This window comes from Balaenoptera musculus, chromosome 17, assembly GCF_009873245.2.
Source record: "Balaenoptera musculus isolate JJ_BM4_2016_0621 chromosome 17, mBalMus1.pri.v3, whole genome shotgun sequence".
Classification (NCBI taxonomy): Eukaryota; Metazoa; Chordata; class Mammalia; order Artiodactyla; family Balaenopteridae; genus Balaenoptera; species Balaenoptera musculus.
This window is the reverse complement of record NC_045801.1, coordinates 39,733,943-39,758,174: the sequence shown is the minus strand read 5'-3', so window position 1 is coordinate 39,758,174 and position 24,232 is coordinate 39,733,943. Positions and strand designations below refer to the sequence as shown.

The 24,232-nt window shown below is 38.5% G+C and overlaps 1 protein-coding gene across 5 annotated transcripts in view; it reads left to right on the top strand.

Moving 5' to 3' along the window:
• Positions 1-24,232, top strand: part of CPQ (carboxypeptidase Q) — a 498,122-nt gene that overhangs the window by 93,621 nt on the left and 380,269 nt on the right. For all 5 annotated transcript variants that reach the window (XM_036830877.1, XM_036830874.1, XM_036830876.1 and 2 more), the window contains exon 2: positions 17,789-18,255. In XM_036830877.1, the coding sequence (XP_036686772.1) occupies positions 17,823-18,255 (433 nt within the window). In that variant the 5' untranslated portion in view covers positions 17,789-17,822. The remainder of the gene's footprint in view (positions 1-17,788; positions 18,256-24,232) is intronic.

Sequence of the window (24,232 nt, the reverse complement as noted above, 5' to 3'; positions counted from 1 at the left end):
TCTTAGTCCCATCATGATGCAGGTCAAAAGTCAGTTACATTCGGTTGTGTGACAAAGATGCCTACTTTTGAACAGTAGGAATTTAGGCTTCATTGTTTTATATATTCAAGAAAGGGACAAAGAAGTCCGGAAAAAGAATTAACAAAGTGACCCCAATTAATTTTCTTACAGTTTCTCAAAACTGCTCACTGGTAAGCAGTAAAATGTCAGGGACACAAAGTGAGTCAGCCCTCTGGCTTATCCTGGTGGGATGAGACGGGATAAGAGAGAGAGGGTCACTTGACATCTGTAGAGTGGGGCCATGCATATTCAGTGTGCCAGTGGGAGGAGAAAGGTCTACTGGTAGACCTCTCTCAGCAGGTTGTTACTCCCACACCTTCCATCCCAGAGCTCCTGGGATTCCGTCTGCGAACGGGACTGTCAGTCAGTGTACCATTTGCCCTGCTCTAATCACCTCACTAACCCACTGTTACTGTACTAACTGCCAGAAGAAAGAGGACTATCATACACTGGGTTCTTTGCACAGCTGTTAGGATTTGTCTCTCTTCCTTCAGTCCCCCTCCCTTGTTTCCTCAATGCCCATACCTTATTCAGGATGACATGTTAAGTGGCAGAGACATTTAATGAAGCCTTATTATCCTGGGTCATGGGAGAAAGCCCTAGGAAATAATAAACTTTAAAGGATAGATGGAAAAAAGGGACCCTACAAAAAAGATTGGGAAGGAGAGTAGAAATATAGAAAGAAGAGTATTTGGAAAAGGAGAGGCTGTCCACAATGTTAAATGTTCCAGATGTTAAGTACGATAGGAACTGAAATGTTGTTATTGGATTTAGGAACAAGGGCATCCTTAATGACCTTTGTGAGTTCAATTTCAGTTGGCTGGTGGGAGGAGACAAAATGGGATAAGGTGATTTATTCATGTGCTAATATAGAGTGTAAAGAAAAGTGTGATTGATATTAAATATTTAAGAAAATCCATGATAGAATGTTAGAGCTGGAATGCAACCCTTTATTTTACACATAAAGAGAGACTTCGAATCAATTGTTCAAGGTCCATGCGTCTAGAGGGGGGGCAGCCAGGACCAAGTCCCAGGTCTCTTGACTCCCTTTATGAAAGAAAGTTGTGAATATGCTGTAGTTTAAAGGCGCAAACTAGTGTCTGATGCAGGAAAAGTAATCATTAAAGTGATGAATTAGAGCTGTGTGCTTCTGTTGTGAAATATAACTACTTGTTTGATGAATTTATTCTATAAATATTTATTGACAGGTATTGTGCTCTTTGCTTAGTATACAAAACACATTCCTTTCAGAGAACGTGCTTGGTGAATTTTATAAAAGTAAAATATTATTGCTATTAAGTGATGTATAGTCCAGCAGGGTGACAGACACAAAGACATGTAGCATGCAGTGCACTACTGAAAAGGCAGCAAATGGTTCTGTCTGGAGCTAGGGACAGATGAGCAGGACCTTGGTCATGATCATGATTTCTCCAAGTGGAGAAAAGATGAAGGCATTTTTGGCAGAGGGAACAGCATGAGCAAAATTAGGTGTAAAGAGTGTTCTGTGACTTCAAGGAATGGTAAACACCCATTAGGGCTGCACCATCGGGGTGGGGGGGGGGAGGGGAACGACAGGGAAGGATTGTGAAGAAAGCCACATCCAGAACACTGAACAGTAAACGGGACAACAGATGCTTTCAGCCAAAGAGTCATTCGATTTGGCTCCCTAGATAAAGCTGGTGGCAGTATGAAACACGGATTGGAAAGGGACCTGAGTTTAAGGCAGGGAGATGCATGTGGAAGGGTTTCAGATGAAAGATAATGAGGTTCTGAGCTAGGGAAGTGATGGTAAGTGTGGAGAGGAGGGAAATGGGTCAAGAAAGAATCTGAAGGTGGAGTTACAGGACTTGCCAACTGTTCACCTGTTTCCCTGAGGGAGAGGGAAGAATCCAACACACTGCAGTTTCTAACTTACTGACTAGAGGCGGGGAACAAAAGCAGGTTTGGAAGGGAAGATTCTGAGTTTGTTGTTGGATATTTAGAGTTTAGGTGCACATGGGAAGTCTAGGTAGACCATATGCCGGCTCCTAGGCCTTGCTTATGGTACTGAGTACAAGCTTGTACTGCTCGCCACACAACAGGCCAGTCAATCTAGAAGAGTTGCTGGGGCAAGGACTAGTGACTTTATTTGGAAAGCCAGTAGACCAAGAAGGTGGTGGATTAGTGTCTCAGAGAACCGTTTTACCGGAGTCAGAATTCAGGCTTCTTTTATACTCAAAAGGGAGGGGGTGTTGTTGGTTGCTGCAAACTTCTTGGTGTCGGAATCCTTTGTTCTTGCAGCTGCCCTCTTAGGTCAGGTCACAGTGTTCCTGTAAACCTCCAACAAGACAAGTGTTATTCTCTGTTCTGCAACTTTTTATCTCTATGTGAATGGAAAAGTGTTAAACCTTTAAAGGTCAGAACCTTGAGAATGGGCTATCCTGTATATTTCAGGCTATAGGCAACATTCTTAACTTGAAGCAAAAGCAATAGAATACAAAGGTTAAAGTAAAAGAAACAGATCCAATATGGAGTCAGGTTTGTTCTTCCCTATTACACTTATGGTGTTAATTAGTATAAACACTGTATTTAATTATGGATCCCCAAGAGGCCCTGAAAGTACTATAGCAGTTGGAAATATAATCACAGCTTTAAGGAATAGAAAATCCAGCTAACAGTGGCAGTAACAAATGGAGTTTATTTTTCTCGTGTAACAGACAAATTGGTGGTGCCCCTGTTGGTTTTAGCTGCTCAGTGATGTCAGGACCAGTACTCTTGGACTTGCCCTCATGGTTACAAAGTAGCTGATGCAGCTCTAGAATTGTGGCCATTTTCTTGTCAGCTGCTTCCGTTTGAGTATCTTTGAGTAGAACTGGGTCACAGGGCCTCCTCCGGCTAAAAGGTAGGCTGGAAGAGTGAGGAAGAGAATTGTTGAATTCACTTAAATCACTAGTTTTCCATCCTATTAGATGCAATACCTCTTTAAAAAAAAAAAGCAAAACAAATAATTTATAATGCTTGCTTTATTATCCTGAATTAAGCATCATAGATAATATGCTTCCACATATTTTCAAGTAAATCAGTGTGCTATCCTGTCATGTAAAGGAACCATTAAAGGAAAGTACTTTATAATAAAGTACTTCAAAACATACATTCCCAGGCATGACTGCACTAGATGACGTAATGAAGTAGTCAGACGCTTGCATGGTGAACGTGACAGCAACAAATGCAGACGGGCCCAGGTGACACTGTGGTGACAGTGTTTCCAGTACCAGGAGCAGCGTCGTCATCGGTGTTTCACTGAAACGATGAACAGCTCTTGGTAAAATCCTGAGCAAAACACGTATAGTCCTCCCTTGATAGACATGGTAGCTGCTTTTTGAAAAAGTTAACTTGCATTAAAACTGCACAGGAACTATTTTTGTTTGTAAGTCTCAAATAATAGGTTTTCACATTAAAAAAAATCTTTATGGAATATAGGAGAGTTCTTAGTAGACAGGATTTTCCCCCCCATAGCAGTATGTCTAGTGTCCCTGGCCTCTGCGCACTAATTCCTAGTAGGACCTCCACACCTTTGTGACAACCAAAAATGCTCCCCCCCCCCCACTGCATATACAGAACATCTCCTAGGACTACTGCCATCCATATTAAGAACAACTGGCCTAGATTAATGGGGCTGGACACTTTGACCCCAAATAAAATCCAGGTTTGGTTAGCAAGAAAAGGGAGGGATGGATATTAAATAATTAACAGTGCCTACTAATAGTAGGAACTGAGTCTTGCTTAATTTTATGTCTTCTCCAAATTCTTGCACAGTTCCTGGCAGATAGTAAGTTCTCAGTGAGCTTTCTTGAAGGACTGAATGAATAATTGGGATATAAGCTTTGGAAAGTAGAAGCCCACTATTGTTTGAACTTCGAATTTAATAAAGGAAAGAATCTTCCTTAAGATGGTTAAAGGGCTAATTATAAATCTAGGAGCGTTAGTGGGAGTCAGGAAGTGAACTTTGATGTGCCAGTGTCTGAGCTAGGATTTGGCATTTCTGGCCATTATATCTGTTACACAATCTAGGCTGAAGATGAAGAGTTAAATTTATATCGGTGAATCCTTTTCAGCAATGGTAGGTTTAGGGGAAATATCTAAGTCTTCATGTAAGTAGTATATGCAGTCTTTAAAAAAGTGACACAATAAAAAAGTTGATAAAAATCTCAGTTCCTAAATCTTACTCCTTCTGTCTTTCAGCACATTCTCTTTTCATTGTGTTCTTTTCCACTTCACTTAATCTATTCATCCTGGCATTTCTATCATAGCCTGAGACATTTTCAAACAATAATATTTTAGGAAAAAGATTTAGAAATAGAAGCAAAGGGTTTTGTTTTGTTTTCTCAAAATATAAACCTATTATTAGAATGTAATTCACAGCAGACGAAAAGTTGGTTTTGCTTAAGTTTCCTTCCAAATTTAAGTAGAAAAGAATGAAAATGACATTTCAATTTTATCTCTTTTTGTGAAAAAGATAATCTGTAACTGTGGATCATGAACACAATATATGAAAAGAAAGTCTTTTTTTCAAATAGTGCTCCAAAGTTTCCTTTGAATATATAACTTTCTGAATTCAAAGGCATGATACAGCATGAGTTTTAAAAATAGTTGTTTAAGATTTTGAAGAGTATAACATTTAATATTCCCCCAGTTTGAATTCAAGTAAAGGAACAATGACTTCAAACTTCTGTGTATAAAAATAGAGTATTTTTAAAAAATGTTTTACAGTTTAAGTTTAGACATTTCAAGTGTCCTATAATTTGCTCAAGAGTGTGCTAGATTTTTTTTTTTTTGGTCAATTGGGTTATTATTAGTATTTTAGGGATTTTAAATAAATAAAATCTTGAGTGTTTTTGTAAGTGAAATATTTGACTAATGCATCTTTTGTAACCATGGGTTACTTTTTCCTCTGTGAAAATTCCAAGGAATAACCACATAGGTAATAAGTCGTGGCTTGTTTGGGGATTTTGAGGAACTTCACATGCTGTCCTTGTCCTGATGTGGAATCTGTGTAGATTCTTTGTGCTAAGGAGCAGGTCATAGTGAAGATCAGAAAGAAAACTATCTTTCCTTCTTTCCTTCTTCCCCCCCCCCCACCCCCCGCTTCCCTCTCTCCCTGAATCCCTTCCTTCTTTCCTTTTCCTGGCTGCATAAGGGGTGGGAACTGTTCATTAAGTCCCCTGTTACAGCGCCCTGGGGGTTTGTGTTCCACTTTGAAGCTTCACACAGTAGACCTTTTTAGTCAGACCTTGGGGAATAATTCCTTCCATCATTGCTGTATCTTCCACCATTTACCCCTACTTATCATCCAACTCCTTGCCATTTTCTCCATAGCCCATGTTTTGTAAAGCCTCTGTGTCTTTGCATGGTTTGTTTTTTCTGTTGGGTTATCTTTCCTTCAGTGCCACTCTCGCCTTTTTCACATGCCATCAGGAAACTCCTCCTAATCCCCTCCTCCAGTTTGTTTTCACAGAAGCTTGTAACCACCTCAGTTATAGGGTTTTCACATTATCTGTCTCTTTATTATACTTGGTGGCTCTTTGAGGGTATGGATATTATCTTTAAATTGTGTCTTTGGTGCTTATAGGTAAGGTGCTCAATACATTTTTGTTAAATGACTGGGGAAATGAAGTTATGACCCAAAACAAAGCACCATTTACAATTATAAAGTGGAAATGTTTGAGATCAATAATTCTGTTTGTCTTTGTTGATCACCATAGAATTGTTTACTCCCCTTGCAGACTATAGAAAAATACCATAGCTTGCTTAATTTTATTTGACTGAAATGACTGTATAGGGACATTTTCTATCTCTGAGCTAGGGCAGACTAACAGTCTTTCAGATCAGCAAACCCTCCTGGTGATCCCATAGGAAACTATACTTAGGTCAGTGTGGTGCCAATATTGTGTGGTAGATTTAAAAGGGTTCAGCTCCAATGACTGTATCATTCATGATTTTATCCAGATCTTCTTTTTTTCTTAGGTAAACTGTTTACATGTTTATCACTTACTGTGTAAAACTGTACATTTTGATTTTCCTAAAATTAGCTCTGAGATACTAGGGCTATCCCCTCGTACAAGTATGAAAAGATTTGGCGAGTAAATCTGTATTCATGTTTTCCAAACCCTTCTTGATTTTATACAACAAAATATTTCTACTTTTGGCCTGTCTTTTCACACTGGGGAGGGCTAGTGTTTTAGTCCTTTCATGCAAATATACTGGTGTCTTTGATCATCCTTCTCACTCGGATTGACTCCAGTTCTAGAATGAATTTCTTGTTGTATGGTGATCCTAAATCTGTGAATTAGGAGAGAATTTCTTCAAGTTGTCCTTGATTATTGGCTCTTATTTAATCTTATTCTGTCTGTATATTTCACTTTTTAAATTTTTATGATAGTCCTCTATTTCTTGCTAGGAATGTACAAATTATGTATCAGATTTGTACAAATTATGTACAAATTATGTATAGTCCCTGTGTTTTTATTTTTTTAATCCTATTGTTATTTTTATTTATTAATTTATTTTTAATTTTTTTTAACATCTTTATTGGAGTATAATTGCTTTACAATGGTGTGTTAGTTTCTGCTTTATAACAAAGTGAATCAGTTATACATATACATATGTTCCCATATCTCTTCCCTCTTGCGTCTCCCTCCCTCCCACCCTCCCTATCCCACCCCTCTAGGTGGTCACAAAGCACCGAGCTGATCTCCCTGTGCTATGCGGCTGCTTCCCACTAGCTATCTATTTTACATTTGGTAGTGTATATATGTCCATGCCACTCTCTCACTTTGTCACATCTTACCCTTTCCCCTCCCCATATCCTCAAGTCCATTCTGTAGTAGGTCTGTGTCTTTATTCCCGACTTGCCACTAGGTTCTTCACGACCTTTCTTTTTTTTTTTTTTTCCTTAGATTCCATATATATGTGTTAGCATACTGTATTTTTTTTCTCTTTCTGACTTACTTCACTCTTTATGACGGACTCTAACTCCATCCACCTCACTACAAATACCTCCATTTTGTTTCTTTTTATGGCTGAGTAATATTCCATTGTATATATGCGCCACATCTTCTTTATCCATTCATCCGATGATGGACACTTAGGTTGCTTCCATGTCCTGACTATTATAAATAGAGCTGCAATGAACATTTTGGTACATGACTCTTTTTGAATTATGGTTTTCTCAGGGTATATGCCCAGTAGTGGGATTGCTGGGCCATATGGCAGTTCTATTTTTAGTCTTTTAAGGAACCTCCATACTGTTCTCCATAGTGGCTGTATCAATTTACATTCCCACCAACAGTGCAAGAGGGTTCCCTTTTCTTCACACCCTCTCCAGCATTTATTGTTTCTAGATTTTTTGATGATGGCCATTCTGACCGGTGTGAGACGATATCTCATTGTAGTTTTGATTTGCATTTCTCTAATGATTAATGATGTTGAGCATTCTTTCATGTGTCTGTTGGTAATCTGTATATCTTCTTTGGAGAAATGTCTATTTAGGTCTTCTGCCCATTTTTGGATTGGGTTGTTTGTTTTTTTGTTATTGAGCTGCATGAGCTGCTTGTAAATCTTGGAGATTAATCCTTTGTCAGTTGCTTCATTTGCAAATATTTTCTCCCATACTGAGGGTTGTCTTTTGGTCCTGTTTATGGTTTCCTTTGCTGTGCAAAAGCTTTGAAGTTTCATTAGGTCCCATTTGTTTATTTTTGTTTTTATTTCCATTTCTCTAGGAGTTGGGTCAAAAAGGATCTTGCTATGATTTATGTCATAGAGTGTTCTGCCTATGTTTTCCTCTAAGAGTTTGATAGTGTCTGGCCTTACATTTAGGTCTTTAACCCATTTTGAGTTTATTTTTGTGTATGGTGTTAGGGAGTGTTCTAATTTCATACTTTGACATGTACCTGTCCAGTTTTCCCAGCACCACTTATTGAAGGGGCTGTCTTTTCTCCACTGTATATGCTTGCCTCCTTTATCAAAGATAAGGTGACCATATGTGCGCGGGTTTATCTCTGCGCTTTCTATCCTGTTCCACTGATCTATGTTTCTGTTTTTGTGCCAGTACCAAACTGTCTTGATTACTGTAGCTTTGTAATATAGTCTGAAGTCAGGAAGCCTGATTCCTCCAGCTCTATTTTTCGTTCTCAAGATTGCTTTGGCTATTCGGGGTCTTTTGTGTTTCCATACAAATTGTGAAATTTTTTGTTCTAGTTCTGTGAAAAATGCCATTGGCAGTTTGATAGGGATTGCATTGAATCTGTAGATTGCTTTGGGTAGTAGAGTCGTTTTCACAATGTTGATTCTTCCAATCCAAGAACATGGTATGTCTCTCCATCTATTTGTATCATCTTTAATTTCTTTCATCAGTGTCTTATAATTTTCTGCATACAGGTCTTTTGTCTCCTTAGGTAGGTTTATTCCTAGATATTTTATTCTTTTTGTTGCAATGGTAAACGGAAGTATTTTCTTAATTTCACTTTCAGATTTTTCATCATTAGTGTATAGGAATGCAAGAGATTTCTGTGCATTAATTTTGTATCCTGCTACTTTACCAAATTCATTGATTAGCTCTAGGAGTTTTTTGGTAGCATCTTTAGGATTCTCTATGTATAGTATCATGTCATCTGCAAACAGTGACAGCTTTACTTCTTCTTTTCCAATTTGGATTCCTTTTATTTCTTTTTCTTCTCTGATTGCTGTGGCTAAAACTTCCAAAACTATGTTGAATAATAGTGGTGAGAGTGGGCAACCTTGTCTTGTTCCTGATTTTAGTGGAAATGGTTTCAGTTTTTCACCATTGAGGACAATGTTGGCTGTGGGTTTGTCATATATGGCCTTTATTATGTTGAGAAAAGTTCTCTCTATGCCTACTTTCTGTAGGGTTTTTATCATAAATGGGTGTTGAATTTTGTCAAAAACTTTCTCTGCATCTATTCAGATGATCATATGGTTTTTCTCCTTCAGTTTGTTAATATGATGTATCACGTTGTTTGATTTGCGTATATTGAAGAATCCTTGCATTCCTGGGATAAACCCCACTTGATCATGGTGTATAATCCTTTTAATGTGCTGTTGGATTCTGTTTGCTAGTATTTTGTTGAGGATTTTTGCATCTATGTTCATCAGTGATATTGGCCTGTAGTTTTCTTTCTTTGTGACATCTTTGTCTGGTTTTGGTATCAGGGTGATGGTGGCCTCGTAGAATGAGTTGGGGAGTGTTCCTCCCTTTGCAATATTTTGGAAGAGTTTGAGAAGGATAGGTGTTAGCTCTTCTCTAAATGTTTGATAGAATTCGCCTGTGAAGCCATCTGGTCTTGGGTTTTTGTTTGTTGGAAGGTTTTTAATCACAGTTTCAATTTCAGTGGTTGTGATTGGTCTGTTCATATTTTCTATTTCTTCCTGGTTCAGTCTTGGAAGGTTGTGCATTTCTAGGAATTTGTCCATTTCTTCCAGGTTGTCCATTTTATTGGCATAGAGTTGCTTGTAGTAGTCTCTTAGGATGCTTTGTATTTCTGCAGTGTCTGTTGTAACTTCTCCTTTTTCATTTCTAATTTTATTTTTAATTTTTTTTATTTTTTATGTTTTATTTTTAGCGGGGGCCACTCTTCATCGCTGTGCGTGGGCCTCTCACTGTCGCGGCCTCTCTTGTTGCGGAGCACAGGCTCAGTAGTTGTGGCTCACGGGCTCAGTTGCTCCGTGGCATGTGGGATCTTCCCAGACCAGGGCTCGAACCTGTGTCCCCTGCATTGGCAGGCAGATTCTCAACCACTGCGCCACCAGGGAAGCCCTCTAATTTTATTGATTTGAGTCCTCTCCCTCTTTTTCTTGATGAGTCTGGCTAATGATTTATCAATTTTGTTTATCTTCCCAAAGAGCCAGCTTTTAGTTTTATTGATCTTTGCGATCGTTTCCTTCATTTCTTTTTCATTTATTTCTGATTTTATCTTTATGATTTCTTTCCTTCTGCTAACTATGGGGTTGTTTTGTTCTTCTTTCTCTTATTGCTTTAGGTGCAAGGTTAGGTTGTTTATTCGAGATGTTTCCTGTTTCTTGATGTAAGCTTGTATTGCTATAACTTCCCTCTTAGAACTGCTTTTGCTGCATCCCATAGGTTTTGGGTCGTCGTGTCTCCATTGTCATTTGTTTCTAGGTATTTTTTGATTTCCCCTTTGATTTCTTCAGTGATCACTTCGTTATTAAGTAGTGTATTGTGTAGCCTCCATGTGTTTGTATTTTTTACAGATCTTTTCCTGTAATTGATATCTAGTCTCATAGCGTTGTGGTCGGAAAAGATACTTGATAGGATTTTAATTTTCTTAAATTTACCAAGGCTTGATTTGTGACCCAAGATATGATCTATCCTGGAGAATGTTCCATGAGCACTTGAGAAAAATGTGTATTCTGTTGTTTTCTGGTGGAATGTCCTATAAATATCAATTAAGTCCATCTTGTTTAATGTATCATTTAAAGCTTGTGTTTCCTTATTTATTTTCATTTCGGATGATCTGTTCATTGGTGAAAGTGGGGTGTTAAAGTCCCCTACTATGATTGTGTTACTGTCGATTTCCCCATTTATGGCTGTTAGTAACTGCCTTATGTATTGAGGTGCTCCTATGTTGGGTGTATAAATATTTACAATTGTTAAACCTTCTTCTTGGATTGATCCCTTGATCATTATATAGTGTCCTTCTTTGTCTCTTGTAATAGTCTTTATTTTAAAGTCTATTTTGTCTGATATGAGAATTGCTACTCCAGCTTTCTTTTGATTTCCATTTGCATGGAGTATCTTTTTCCATCCCCTCACTTTCAGTCTGTATGGGTCTCTAGGTCTGAAGTGGGTCTCTTGTAGACAGCATATATATGGGTCTTGTTTTTGTATCCATTCAGCCAGCCTGTGTCTTTTGGTGGGAGCATTTAATCCATTTACATTTAGGGTAATTATCAATATGTATGTTCCTATTCCCATTTTCTTAAATATTTTGGGTTTGTTATTGTAGGTGTTTTCCTTCTCTTGTGTTTCTTGCCTAGAGAAGTTCCTTTAGCATTTGTTGTAAAGCTGGTTTGGTGGTGCTGAACTCTCTCAGCTTTTGCTTGTCTGTAAAGATTTTAATTTCTCCATCAAATCTGAATGAGATCCTTGCTGGGTAGAGTAATCTTGGTTGTAGGTTTTTCTCCTTCATGACTTTAAGTATATCCTGCCACTCCCTTCTGGCTTGCAGAGTTTCTGCTGAAAGATCAGCTGTTAACCTTATGGGGATTCCCTTGTGTGTTATTTGTTGTTTTTCCCTTGCTGCTTTTAATATGTTTTCTTTATATTTAATTTTTGATAGTTTGATTAATGTGTGTCTTGGCGTGTTTCTCCTTGGGTTTATCCTGTATGGGACTCTCTGTGCTTCCAGGACTTGATTAACTATTTCCTTTCCCATATTAGGGAAGTTTTCAACTATAATCTCTTCAAATATTTTCTCAGTCCCTTTCTTTTTCTCTTCTTCTTCTGGGACCCTTATAATTCGAATGTTGGTGCGTTTAATGTTGTCCCAGAGGTTTCTGAGACTGTCCTCCATTCTTTTCATTCTTTTTTCTTTATTCTGCTCTGCAGTAGTTATTTCCACTATTTTATCTTCCAGGTCACTTACCCATTCTTCTGCCTCAATTATTCTGCTATTGATCCCATCTAGAGTATTTTTAATTTCATTTATTGTGTTTTTCATTGTTGCTTGGTTCCTCTTTAGTTCTTCTATGTCCTTGTTAAATGTTTCTTGCATTTTGTCTATTCTATTTCCAAGATTTTGGATCATGTTTACTATCATTATTCTGAATTCTTTTTCAGGTAGACTACCTATTTCCTCTTCATTTGTTAGGTCTGGTGTGTTTTGACCCTGCTCCTTCATCTGCTATGTGTTTTTCTGTCTTCTCATTTTGCCTATCTTACTGTGTTTGGGGTCTCCTTTTCACAGGCTGCAGGTTCGTAGTTTCCGTTGTTTTTGGTATCTGTCCCCAGTGGCTAGGGTTGGTTCAGTGGGTTGTGTAGGCTTCCTGGTGGAGGGGACTAGTGCCTGTGTTCTGGTGGATGAGGCTGGATCTTATCTTTCTGGTGGGCACGTCCACGTCTGGTGGTGTGTTTTGGGGTGTCTGTGGCCTTATTATGATTTTAGGCAGCCTCTCTGCTAATGGATGGGGCTCTGTTCCTGTCTTGCAAGTTGTTTGGCATAGGGTGTCCAGCATTCTAGCTTGCTGGTCGCTGAGTGAAGCTGGGTCTTGATGTTGAGATGGAGATCTCTGAGAGATTTTCGCCGTTTGGTATTACATGGAGCTGGGAGGTCTCTTGTGGACCAGTGTCCTGAAGTGGGCTCTCCCACCTCAGAGGCACAGCCCTAATGCCTGGCTGGAGCACCAAGAGCCTTTCATCCACATGGCTCAGAATAAAAGGGAGAAAAAATAGAAAGAAAGCAATAGGATAAAATAAAATAAAACAAAATAAAATAAAGCTATTATAATAAAAAAGAAGAAAAAAATTATTAAGAAAAAATTTTTTTTAATTTTTAAAAATAAATTTATTAATTTTTATAACGAAAATAAGAAAAAAATTATTAGGAAAAAAATTTTTTTTTAATTTTTTAAAATTAAAAATAAGAAAAATATTATTAAGAAAAAAAATTTTTAAGTAAAAACAAAACAAAACAAAAATGGACGGACCGAACCCTAGGACAAATGGTGAAAGCAAAGTTATACAGACAAAATCTCACCCTGAAGCATACACATATACACTCACAAAAAAAGGAAAAGGGGAAAAACTAATATATCCTGCTCCCCAAGGTCCACCTCCTGAATTTGGGATGATTCATTGTCTATTCAGGTATTCAACAGATGCAGGTACATCAGGTTGTTTGTGGAGCTTTAATCTGCTGCTTCTGAGGCTGCTGGGAGAAATTTCCCTTTCTCTTCTTTGTTCGTACAGCTCCCGGGGTTCAGCTTTGGATTTGGACCCGCCTCTGCGTGTAGGTCGCCTGAGGGCGTCTGTTCTTCGCTCACACAGGACGGGGTTAAAGGAGCAGCTGCTTCGGGGGCTCTGGCTTATTCAGGCTGGGCGGAGGGAGGAGTACGGATGCGGGGCGAGCCTGCGGCGGCAGAGGCCGGCGTGACGTTGCAGCAGCCTGAGGTGCACCGTGCGTTCTCCCAGGGAAGTTGTCCCTGGATCACGGGAGCCTGGCAGTGGCGGGCTGCACCGGCTCCTGGGAGGGGTGGTGTGGAGAGTGACCTGTGCTCGCACACAGGCTTCTTGGTGGTGGCAGCAGCAGCCTTAGCGTCTCACGCCCATCTCTCTGGGGTCCGCGCTGATAGCCGCGGCTCACGCCCGTCTCTGGAGCTCATTTAGGTGGCGCTCTGAATCCCCTCTCCTTGCGCACCAGGAAACAAAGGGGCAAGAAAAAGTCTCTTGCCTCTTCGGCAGCTGCAGACTTTTTCCCGGACTCCCTCCCGGCTAGCTGTGGCGCACTAGCCCCTTCAGGCTGTGTTCACACCGCCAACCCCAGTCCTCTCCCTGCGATCCGACCGAATCCCGAGCCTCAGCTCCCAGCCCTGCCCGCCTCGGCGGGTGAGCAGACAAGCCTCTTGGGCTGGTGAGTGCTGCTCGGCACCAGTCCTCTGTGCGGGAATCTCTCCGCTTTGCCCTCCGCACCCCTGTGGCTGCGCTCTCCTCCGTGGCTCTGAAGCTTCCCCCCTCTGCCCCCACAGTCTCCGCCCGCGAAGGGGCTTCCTAGTGTGTGGAAACCTTTCCTACTTCACGGCTCCCTCCCACTGGTGCGGGTCCCGTCCCTATTCTTTTGTCTCTGTTATTTCTTTTTTCTTTTGCCCTACCCAAGTACGGGGGGAGTTTCTTGCCTTTTGGGAGGTCTGACGTCTTCTGCCAGCGTTCAGTGGGTGTTCTGTAGGAGCAGTTCCACGTGTAGATGTATTTCTAATGTATCTGTGGGAAGGAAGGTGATCTCCGCGTCTTACTCTTCTGCCATCTTACCCAGACCCCCCTGTGTTTTTAAATTACATATTATGTTTTGTTTTTTTCTTGAGTGGAATTTGATATAGCAATATCTTGTTTCATTTTTATTACCTCCTCAAATATAGACTGTTAGTTATAATTATTATTTTCTACTATTTATTACTGAAAACACATCTTAGTTGGACTAATATACCTTTCTAAAAATAATAATAATAAAAAAAGGTTCTTGTAGTGCTCCATTGGAGAGATATATCATTATGCATTCTAGCCAAGAATTACATAGGTAATTTTGAGATTATATTCCAGAGAAAACTAGGTTTAGAGTCAACTAACATGTATTTAGTGTTTACTTGTGTCACATGTTCTAGGTGATTTCTCATGTAATGCATTGTTTTGTGCCTTTGATCTCAGTAAACTCTATACTCAGGGAAAAACTGATCCATTGAAAGGTAACAAACCATCACCTTTTAAATTAACCTACTTTTAAAAATAAGCACTTATTGCATTTGTGGGATTTGAAGAAACAGTGTAGTTAAGATACTCAGAACAACACTCGCAGATACCGAATTCTGTTTTAAAGTAATTATATCATTTTTTAGTGTCAAAATTAATTTAACTGACCGTGTTAAGAAGCGTTAAATGTTATTATCAAAATGATGTGTTATGTGTTAATTCAATAGACGTATACGCAAAAAGATGTAAAGATGATAGACTCAGGCACTGTTATTTTCTGGACATATCTTTTAACCAGGATGTGACGTACAGATGATGTTCTAGTGGTGCTCTGAGGGATACCATTCACTCTTTTCTGCCTGCAGAGCCATTTCTTGAGCCTGTCCTGAGATGTTATGTCTTCTCTATAGCTTTTCATGATCCCCTTTTTTCTTCTCTTTGTTCCAATGCTACTCTGTATACATATATTTTATTCTAGGTATTCGCTTCTCAGACTGCATTTGGGTATCCTTCATTGAATTTCTATTATATGTAAATGCATATAGTTTCCTAGAAGAAAACTATTCTTAATCCTTTAGAAAGTATGTGCTAGCTGGTCCACTTACCTGGTTAATTGTAGTTGCTGGTTTGTCTGCTGCCTGGGAATCACAACGCAGGCCTTGATTAACTTTCTACGAAACAAGGATATGGACTAGGGATCCCTAAGCTCTCCTGTATCTCTACAATGTTGTCATAATATGATTCTAATCCATCACTAAAAATGTATTATGAAATCGTTGATTAATGTTTGCAGAAGACTTAGAGAACTTTTAATGAGAAGTAGATACTTGTGTTTAGTGTCAATTAATAGATGGCTTATTTACCTTTTTTTCTTTTTTTGCCCCAAGAACATTTTCCCAAATATATTTGACAAATGTACTTTCAAGAATAAATTGCAATCTGGTGAAATATTTTGATTGCTTAATAAAATTTAGCTTTTAAAACAAGCATCAGTATAGTGACTGTAGAAACGAAAAATCTATGCATTGACCCTTGAACAAGGAGGGGTATTGGTTCCAGGATCCTCTGTGGATGCTGAAGTCCCATTGTCAGCGCTCCATATCCGGTTCTGCATCCACGGATTCAGCCAACCTCGGATCTTATAGTACTGTAGTATTTATGGGAAAAAAACCTGTGTAGAAGTGGACCTGGGAAGTTCAGACCTGTGTCACTCAAGGGTCAACTGTAGTTATAATAAAAAAGAAAGCAGCAGCAATGTATAGTTTTTATAGTTTTTCAAAATACTTTAAATATGATCGCAAGTTTTAAATTCCTACAGCTTCTTTGTGAAAGAGGCAAGATAAGTACTCTTATACTCTACGGAGGTGAGACCTAGAGAGATTAAATGCTTATTCATTCCTTCTTAAAAAGGTATAGAGTGCCTATATATGGGTACAATGATGAATAATTTACCCTATTTGACTTTGAGAGCAGGAGAGACAGATTTATAAACAAATATATTTGTTGATAATATAGTTAATTATGGTAGAAACACAGAAAATGGTGCACGTACCTCTGGGGTATTGTTTGGTGAGGCTTCACAGAAGAGGTGATTTTTAATGCATTCTCATTATAGACGTTTGCCAGGGTGAAGAGAAGGGCCTTGCAATAAAAGGGAATGAACATATGTAGAGACCCAGAGTTATAAAAGGGCCTGGGTATTTGAAGAATAGGGTCCAGTTCAGTGCAGCTAGAACATTACTGTCCAATATAAATATAAATATTATGTAAGTTAAAAATTTCTAATAGCTATATTAAAAAGTAAAAAGAAATAGTTGAGATTAATAATAATGTATTTTATTTAATCTAATATATCTGAAATATTTGTGTTTTTTTATACTTAAGTATGAAGTAGTTGATTTTAAAGATCAAATCAGGTGTATATTTTACATGTATAAAACATCTCAATTTGGACTAGCCACATTTCAAGTGCTATGTATGTGTGCCTGTGAGAGAGAGAGAAAGGGAGAGAGAGGGAGAGAGAGAAGAAATGAGAATGAGAATGAATATGTGTTCACTCTAGACGGGCAGGTGGAGAGATGAGGTTGAAGTGGCTGTTGGAACCACATTTTGAAAGGCCTTGTATGCTGCCTGAATTTGGAGTTTATACTTATAATATAGTAGTTTATGACCGTGCTTCTCAAATTATCTGTGGTGAAGGACCAGATTTTTAAACTTAGAATTTGTTGCAGACTGATACTTTTGAAAAATATAATAATGAAGTAGAAAAGTAAAATGAAGCATCAGTTTTTAGTCATTAGATTTGACAAATGTATAGTTGTTCTATCAGTTATCTATAAAGGTGTCTAAGCCAGTGCTATTCAACAGAACTTTCTATATGATAGAAATGTTCTTTCTGTGCTGCCCAATACAACAGCCACTAGCTCATGTGGCTATTGAGCATTTGAAATGCAGCTAGTATGGCTGAGAAGCTGATTATTTAATTTAATTGTAATAACCACATTGGACTGTTGGCTACTGTGTTGCACATTACTGAATATGTTTACTCTTAATCTTTGTGTTTGTCTTTCGTAGACTAGTGAAAAACAATCGTGGACTGGCATGGGTCCACAAACATACTTTTAGCACTGTTTACAAGGTGGTCTCTAGAGCTGGAAAGCCTTTGTGTGTCTTTGGCAAGTTACTTAATCTCTTGCTACCCCAGGATCCTCAGTTCTAAAATGAAGGCAATAATAAGAAACTGTTTCATAGAACTGTTGTGAGGATTAAATGTGGAAGGGGTGGGGTTAGGGAGAGCATCAAGAAGAGGTGACGTCTCTGAAAGGGCCTCGAAGGATAAGTTCAATAGGCAAACAGGAGAGAGCATATCAGGTAGAGGGAATTCTGAAACACATTTGGATCATACTATGTTTACAAGAAGGGGTAGCAGATAACACTGCCCTAGCCCTATCACTGCTACCTCTATTTCTTCCTCTCTTTCGTAGTTATCTTCTTATTTTAATCTTTTATCATATTTTAAACTGATTGCTAGGTAACATGTGATTTTGTGGTTTTAATACATGCTACCTTGTCAATAAGGCCAATCATTGCCTCTTTTTTTCTTCATTCCTGGGAGTTATGGTGCCTGAATTTGATGGTAGAAATTGGGCAACAGTTGAGAAGGGAAGGGGAATCCTGTATGAAAAGCAGTCCCTGGGTTACGGGCAGATGGCTGTGAGATTCTTTTCCCTTAACACATATTTCTTACTTACCTAGATTATTTTAGGAAGAAAACAGACTGGGAAAAAAAATGAAGTTCCATGTCTTCGTATTTGTTGGTGTTGTTCACCTTTTATCCCTGAACTCTGGGAAAGCTGTATATGGGAATGGCATCTCTCAGAGGACTTTTCAAGAAATAAAAGAAGAAATAGCCTGCTATGGAGATGTTGCTAAAGCAATCATCAACCTTGCTGTTTACGGTAAAGCCCAGAACAGATCCTATGAGCGACTGGCACTTCTGGTTGATACTGTTGGACCCAGACTCAGTGGTTCCAAGAGCCTAGAAAAAGCTATACAAATCATGCACCAAAACCTGCAGGAAGATGGGCTGGAGAATGTCCACCTGGAGCCTGTCAAAATACCCCACTGGGAAAGGGGAGAAGAATCTGCTGTGATGCTGGAGCCGAGAATTCACAAGATGGCAGTTTTGGGTCTTGGCGGCAGCACTGGGACGCCCCCAGAAGGTATTATTTGCCTTTTCAAGTCAATTTGCTGTGTTCTTTATTAAAACTAATGCCATGTGACATAACTGATTATAGTGTGCATGATTCATATTATAATTGGGTGATAAAAAGGAAGATATAATCATTTTGCATTCCATTGGCTTGAGTTCTTTACTCTTATACTCCTTTTTTCTTCCTTTTTTTCTCTCTTTCTTTTCTGAAAGTGTCACTTTTTAAAATGAAGCATCTACAGCTATTGGTCCATGATACTTATGAACTGTATCACTTAATAATTTCTATCTAGTATAACATTAGTATCATTCTGTAGAAAATTGAGATATATGTAAATAGGTTATAAAAACTATGACTTCTTCCAAGTGGCCTCAGTGTACAGAATTTCTTAGAATTAATGAAATACGGGACAGAGCCTTGCACATTGAATTGATTTGAGGTAATTATTCTTACAGAACCTGAGGTCTCTAATGCAAGGGGTTGTCTAGGGTGGAGTTCTATCTTTACTTATCAGCACTCTGGCTCAGCCTCATCAGACAATGTAAATGCTTAGATGAGGGATATAAAACCAGTCAACAGTGAGCTATCAGTTGGTATTGGACTATTCATGGACTATGCATGTGTTCACAGACTATATTCCTATGGCAAAGGAACTACAGTTGGTCCTTGAACAACACGAGAGTTGGGGCACCAACCCTCCATGCAGTTGAAAATCTGTGTATAACTTACAGTCAGCCTTCCATATATACTGTTTGCTTCTTCTGTATCTGTGAGTTTCTGCATCTGCGTATTCACTAGCCGTAGATCATGTAGTACTGTTGTATTTACTGTTGAAAAAAAATCCACGTATAAGTGGATGGACCTGTGCAGTTAAAACCTGCATTGTTCAAGGGTCAACTTTAGTTTATAAAAAAAAGCTAGTTGAGCTTCTCTAAAAAGTTTATAGAAACTTTTGGCCTTCTCTAATGCCAAGAGAAACACCCAGTAGAGAAGCAGATGGTCAGCTTTTTAAAAACATCTTTATTGAGATATCGGGACTTCTCTGGGGGTCCAGTGGTTAAGACTCTGCCCTTCCACTGCAGGGGGTACGGAAGAGTTCAATCCCTGGTCAGGGAACTAAGATCCCGCATGCCTCGTGGCCCAGCGAAAAAACCCCAAAAATCAAAGAGCAAACCACTTTATTGAGATATAATTCACATACCATAATATTCACCCATTTGAAACGTGCACGTCAGTGGTTTTTAATATATTCACAGAATTGTGCAACCACCACCACTATCTAATCAGACAACATTTCATCACCCCCAAAAGAAACTTTATATTTATTAGCAGTCATGCTCCATCCCTTTCCTACCACCCTCCTAAGCCCTAGTTAGCCACTAATTTGCTTTCTGTCTTTACGGATTTGCCTATTCTGGATATTTCACATGAATGGAATAATACACTATATTTTCTTTGGTGACTGGCTTCTTTCATGTAGCATGTGTTCCAGATTCATCCATGTTGTAGCATGTATCAGTGCTTAATTCATTTTTATTGTTGAATAATTTCCCATTTTACAGATATACCGTATTTTATTTATTCATAGATCAGTTGATGAACATTTGTTTTTTTTTCCCACCTTTTGGCTATTATGAATAATGCTGCTATAAACATTCATGCATGAGTCTTTGTATGTACATGTATTTTCATTTCTCTTGGGTATATACCAAGGAGTGGAATTGCTTGGTTATATAATAACTCCATGTTTAACTTTCAGAGGAACTGCCAAACTGTTTTCCAAAGTGACTGCACCATTATACATTTTCACTGATGTTTTCTAATTTTTACACATACTTGTCAACACTTGTTATCTGTCTTTTTGGTTACAGCTGCCTTAGTGGGTACGACGTGATATTCATTGTGGTTTTTATTTGCACTTCTCTAATGACTAATGATGTTGAGCATCCTTCCATGTTCTTATTTGTCATTTGTGTATCTTTTTCAGAGAAATGTATACTCGAATCCTTTGGCCAGTTTTTAATTGTGCTATTTGAATTTTTATTATTGAATTGTAAAAGCTCTTCATTATTCTGGTTGCAAGTCTCTTATCAGTGTGATTTACTAAGGTTCTTTCCCATTCTATGGATTTTTTTTTTAAAACTTTCTCCATGGTAGTATTTGCTGCAGAAACGTCTTTAATTTTGAATTAGCGCAATTTATCTAATTTTTTTCTGTTGCTTGTGCTTTTGGTGTTATATCTAAGAAACCATTGCCTAAACCAAGGTCACAAAGATTTATTCCTAAGAGTTTTATTTATTCTTCTAAGAGTTTTATAATTTTAGCTCTTACATTTAGGTCTGTGAGTTAATTTTAGGTGTGAGGTAGGAATCCAACTTTTTTCTTTTGCTGTGGTCATTCAGTTGTCTCAGCATCATTTGTTGAAAACACTATTCTTTCCCCATTGAACTGGATGTATTTCATTAATTGATTTTCAGATGTTAAACCAACCTTGCATTCCTGGGATAAATCCCATTTGGTTATGGTGTATAATCTTTTTTTATATGTTACTGAATTCAGTTTACTAGTATTTTGTTGAGCAGTTTTACATGTATATTCATAAGGGATGTTGGCCTGTAGTTTTATTTTCTTTGTGTGATGTCTTTGTCTGGTTTGGTGTCAGGGTAATTCTGGCCTCAAAGAATACGTTGAAAAGTATTATGTTGTCTTCTGTTTTTCAGAAGAGTTTGTGAAAGATTGGTATTAATTCTTTAAGTTTTTGGTAGCATTCACTAGTGAAACCATCTGGTTCTGGGATTTTCTTTGTGGGAAGATTGTTAATTATTACTTCAATATTTTTCCTTGGTATAGGTCTATTCAGATTTTCTATTTCTTTTTGAGTCAGTTTTAGTAGTTTGTGTCTTTCTAGGAATTTATTAATTTTATATAAATTATGTAATTTTTTTGGCATACAGTTATTTATAGTATTCACTTACAATTATTTTTTTTGTGTGAGGGTAAGGATTCAAATTATTGTTTGGTGTCATTTGCTTTCTGCCTGAAGAACTCTGTTTAGTTTCTTTGTTTGTTTTTCAAAGCCTGTCCGCTAGCAGAGAATTCTCTAAGCTTTCATCCATATTTAGTTCTTTATTTAATCTTCATTTTTGGAACACACTTTTACTGGATATAAGATTCTTGATTCACAGCTTTTTACTTCCAACACATTGAATTTGTCATTCCATTGTCCTCTGGCTTCCATTGTTTTTGATGAGAAGTTAGCTGTTAATATTATTGGAATTCCCGTGTACAGGCATACCTTGGAGATATTTTGTTTGGTTCCAGACCACTGTAATACAGTGAATATTGCAGTAAAGCGAGTCACATGAATTTTTTGGTTTCCTAGTGCTTATAGAAGTTATGTTTTCACTATACCGTAGTCTATTAAGTGTGTAATAGCAGTATGTCTAAAACAATGTACATACCTTAATTAAAAAATAATGCTGTTGGGAAAATGGCACCAATAGACTTTCTCAACACAGGGTTGCCACAACCTTCAATTTGTAAAAAACACAATATCTGCAAAGCACAATAAAATGAGGTATGCTCCTTGTGACAAGTCATTTTGCTCTTACTGATTTCAAGATTTTTATCTTTATTTTTCGTTTTCAACATTTTAATTTTGACATATGTAGGTGGGAATTTCTTTGCTTTTATCTTGCTTAGAGGTTGTTGAGCTTCATGTATAGATTAATGTTTTTCATCAATTCGGGAGGCTTTCAGCTTTTTTTTACTATGAATATATTTTCTATCCCTTTTTTGTTCTCTTTTCCTTCTGGTACTTCCATTATGAGTATGTTGGTGCACTTAAAGGTGTCCCACGTTTCTCTGAGGCTCTGCTCACTTTTCTCCACTTTTTTTCTCTCTGTTCTTCAGATTGCATAATCTGTATCAATCTATCTATTAAGCCTAGCTTAATAATATTTTCCCCTGTGTCAGAATAGCTTATTTTTCAGCCAGTATTTGGTTAGAGGTTGTGCTTAAGCCTCTTGTGCCAGTGAGGCTTCTGCCCTTTGTTGATGGATCTGTGTGCAGCTTGGAAAATGTTTTCAATCTGACCCATGTCCGGTTTTTGATTGTTCCTAAGTAGGACCATGTGGATAGCTTTCCCAACCCCCAGGGTTTATTGTGATCCAGGGAGGGTTTTCCTTTGTCGCTTTTTCCTCCCTGGTTCTTTTTGTTAAACTTCTGATTGTTCTGCCATTTTGCTTGTTGTTAGCAGTATCATGAAGCTACCAGTACCCCCTAACTTGTTCTCTACCAAGCTCTCCATCGTTTCCAACAACACCCTTAGGCATGGAATTCTCTATGTTCTGTTCCAAATAAAGTCACTACCCTGGTTAAGAATTGCAAAGCTCTTCATCCTCCTGGGTTGCCTCTTCCCTGGGAGTTCCCAGGAGCTAGGCATAGTGATAGTGGCCTGCTTCCCCAGAGTGATATCCCTGGCAGGTGCTAGAAGGGGATGGTGGTAGCTACTGGTCTTTTCAGCTTGCCTCTCCCAGCATGGGACCTCTGCCTATGAATGAGCTAAGATAGCAGTGATCAGGGTCCCAGTTTTCTCATGGCTATACTTGGGGTAGGGCTTCTACCATACAAGTAGGGGCTGGGTAGAGGAATGGGGACCTAGTCCTCTTGGAGTGGAGTGGCCATAATAGAGTTTCTGTAACATGCAGTTGGGGATGGGAGAAGGAAGCAGGTTATGGCCAAATGCTACAGACTCTCATTATTCTAACTTAGATTTAGTATATTTTCTTGAATGAATGTTTCTCCACTTGCTGTATGCCCTTAGGACAATTTTGAGAGACTGTAAGTGATTTTTAAAAAATATTTTTTCCCAGTTAAATGTTTTGTAGGGAGGAAGATCTGACAAGTTTCTCACTGTACCATTATGGAAGTACCACTGGGATGGCTAGTTTTGGTCTCTCTGAGGCTGTGTGAATAGGTGGTAGAGTCCTCTAAGGTGTTAGGGACCCCTCAGCTTGGGTTCTATATTGTCAACCAGGAGTTTGTTTAATTGCCTTCTGTTGTCACTAATCTGTGTTAGACACCAGCATATATACATATTTATTTCCTTTTTAGCCCTCCTAACTATCAATATCTTTAAAGGTCTAGGGATTTTTGCTTGTTTGTTTTGTTTTGTTTTGATTTTAACAAATGAGAAAACCAGACTACAAGAGATTAGGTAATTTGCCCAGGGTTACACAACTAGTGAGAGACCAAGTTCAGGTATGAACAACTGTCAAACTCCAGACTTTGTGCTTTTAGTCATTAGACTATATTGCCTCACATACAGATATTTTAATGTTATTTTCATTTATAAGATTTCCGTTTTTATCCATTTGACTGAAGCAGATCTGTCTCAAAAATTGCTGGCACTTATACTGCAGATTATACTGGTATCTGTACCTTTGGACATTTTTTCTCATTTTCCTTTCTTTCGTATCCTCATTTCTTGTTTCTGTAACTGGGCCTGCTCTTCCCTGGCTATCTGCCTGGGAAAGCTGAGCCAAGTTACTGATTGCTCCTGGGCCCTTCAAAACCCAGGGGAAGTGAATTTTACTCACTGGAATCTATTGTGGTGTCCCAAAACTCACTTTCACCCCATTCTTCATTCCATGGAGCTCAAGGTAGATAAACAATTGTCTGGCAACTGGGCTATTTTAAGCTCTAAGGAGACTGGAGAGTTAGGCTGGACCAGGTGTGGAAAAATTCCCAGAGTAGATAGGGTAAAGTCTGCATAAAGGGACCTCTAGGTACAGGTGCAGATCTCATCTCCCAGGAAACCCATGTCATATCCTTGGTTTAGCCACCTACTAGTTGTGTGACTCTGGCCCAGTTATTTAATCTCTATGGGCCTTAATTTTGTCACCTATAAAATGAGAGATGGCTGACATATGAATCCGTAACATCTTTCTAGATTAGAAAGGCTGTGGTTTTTCTGAGAATCCAC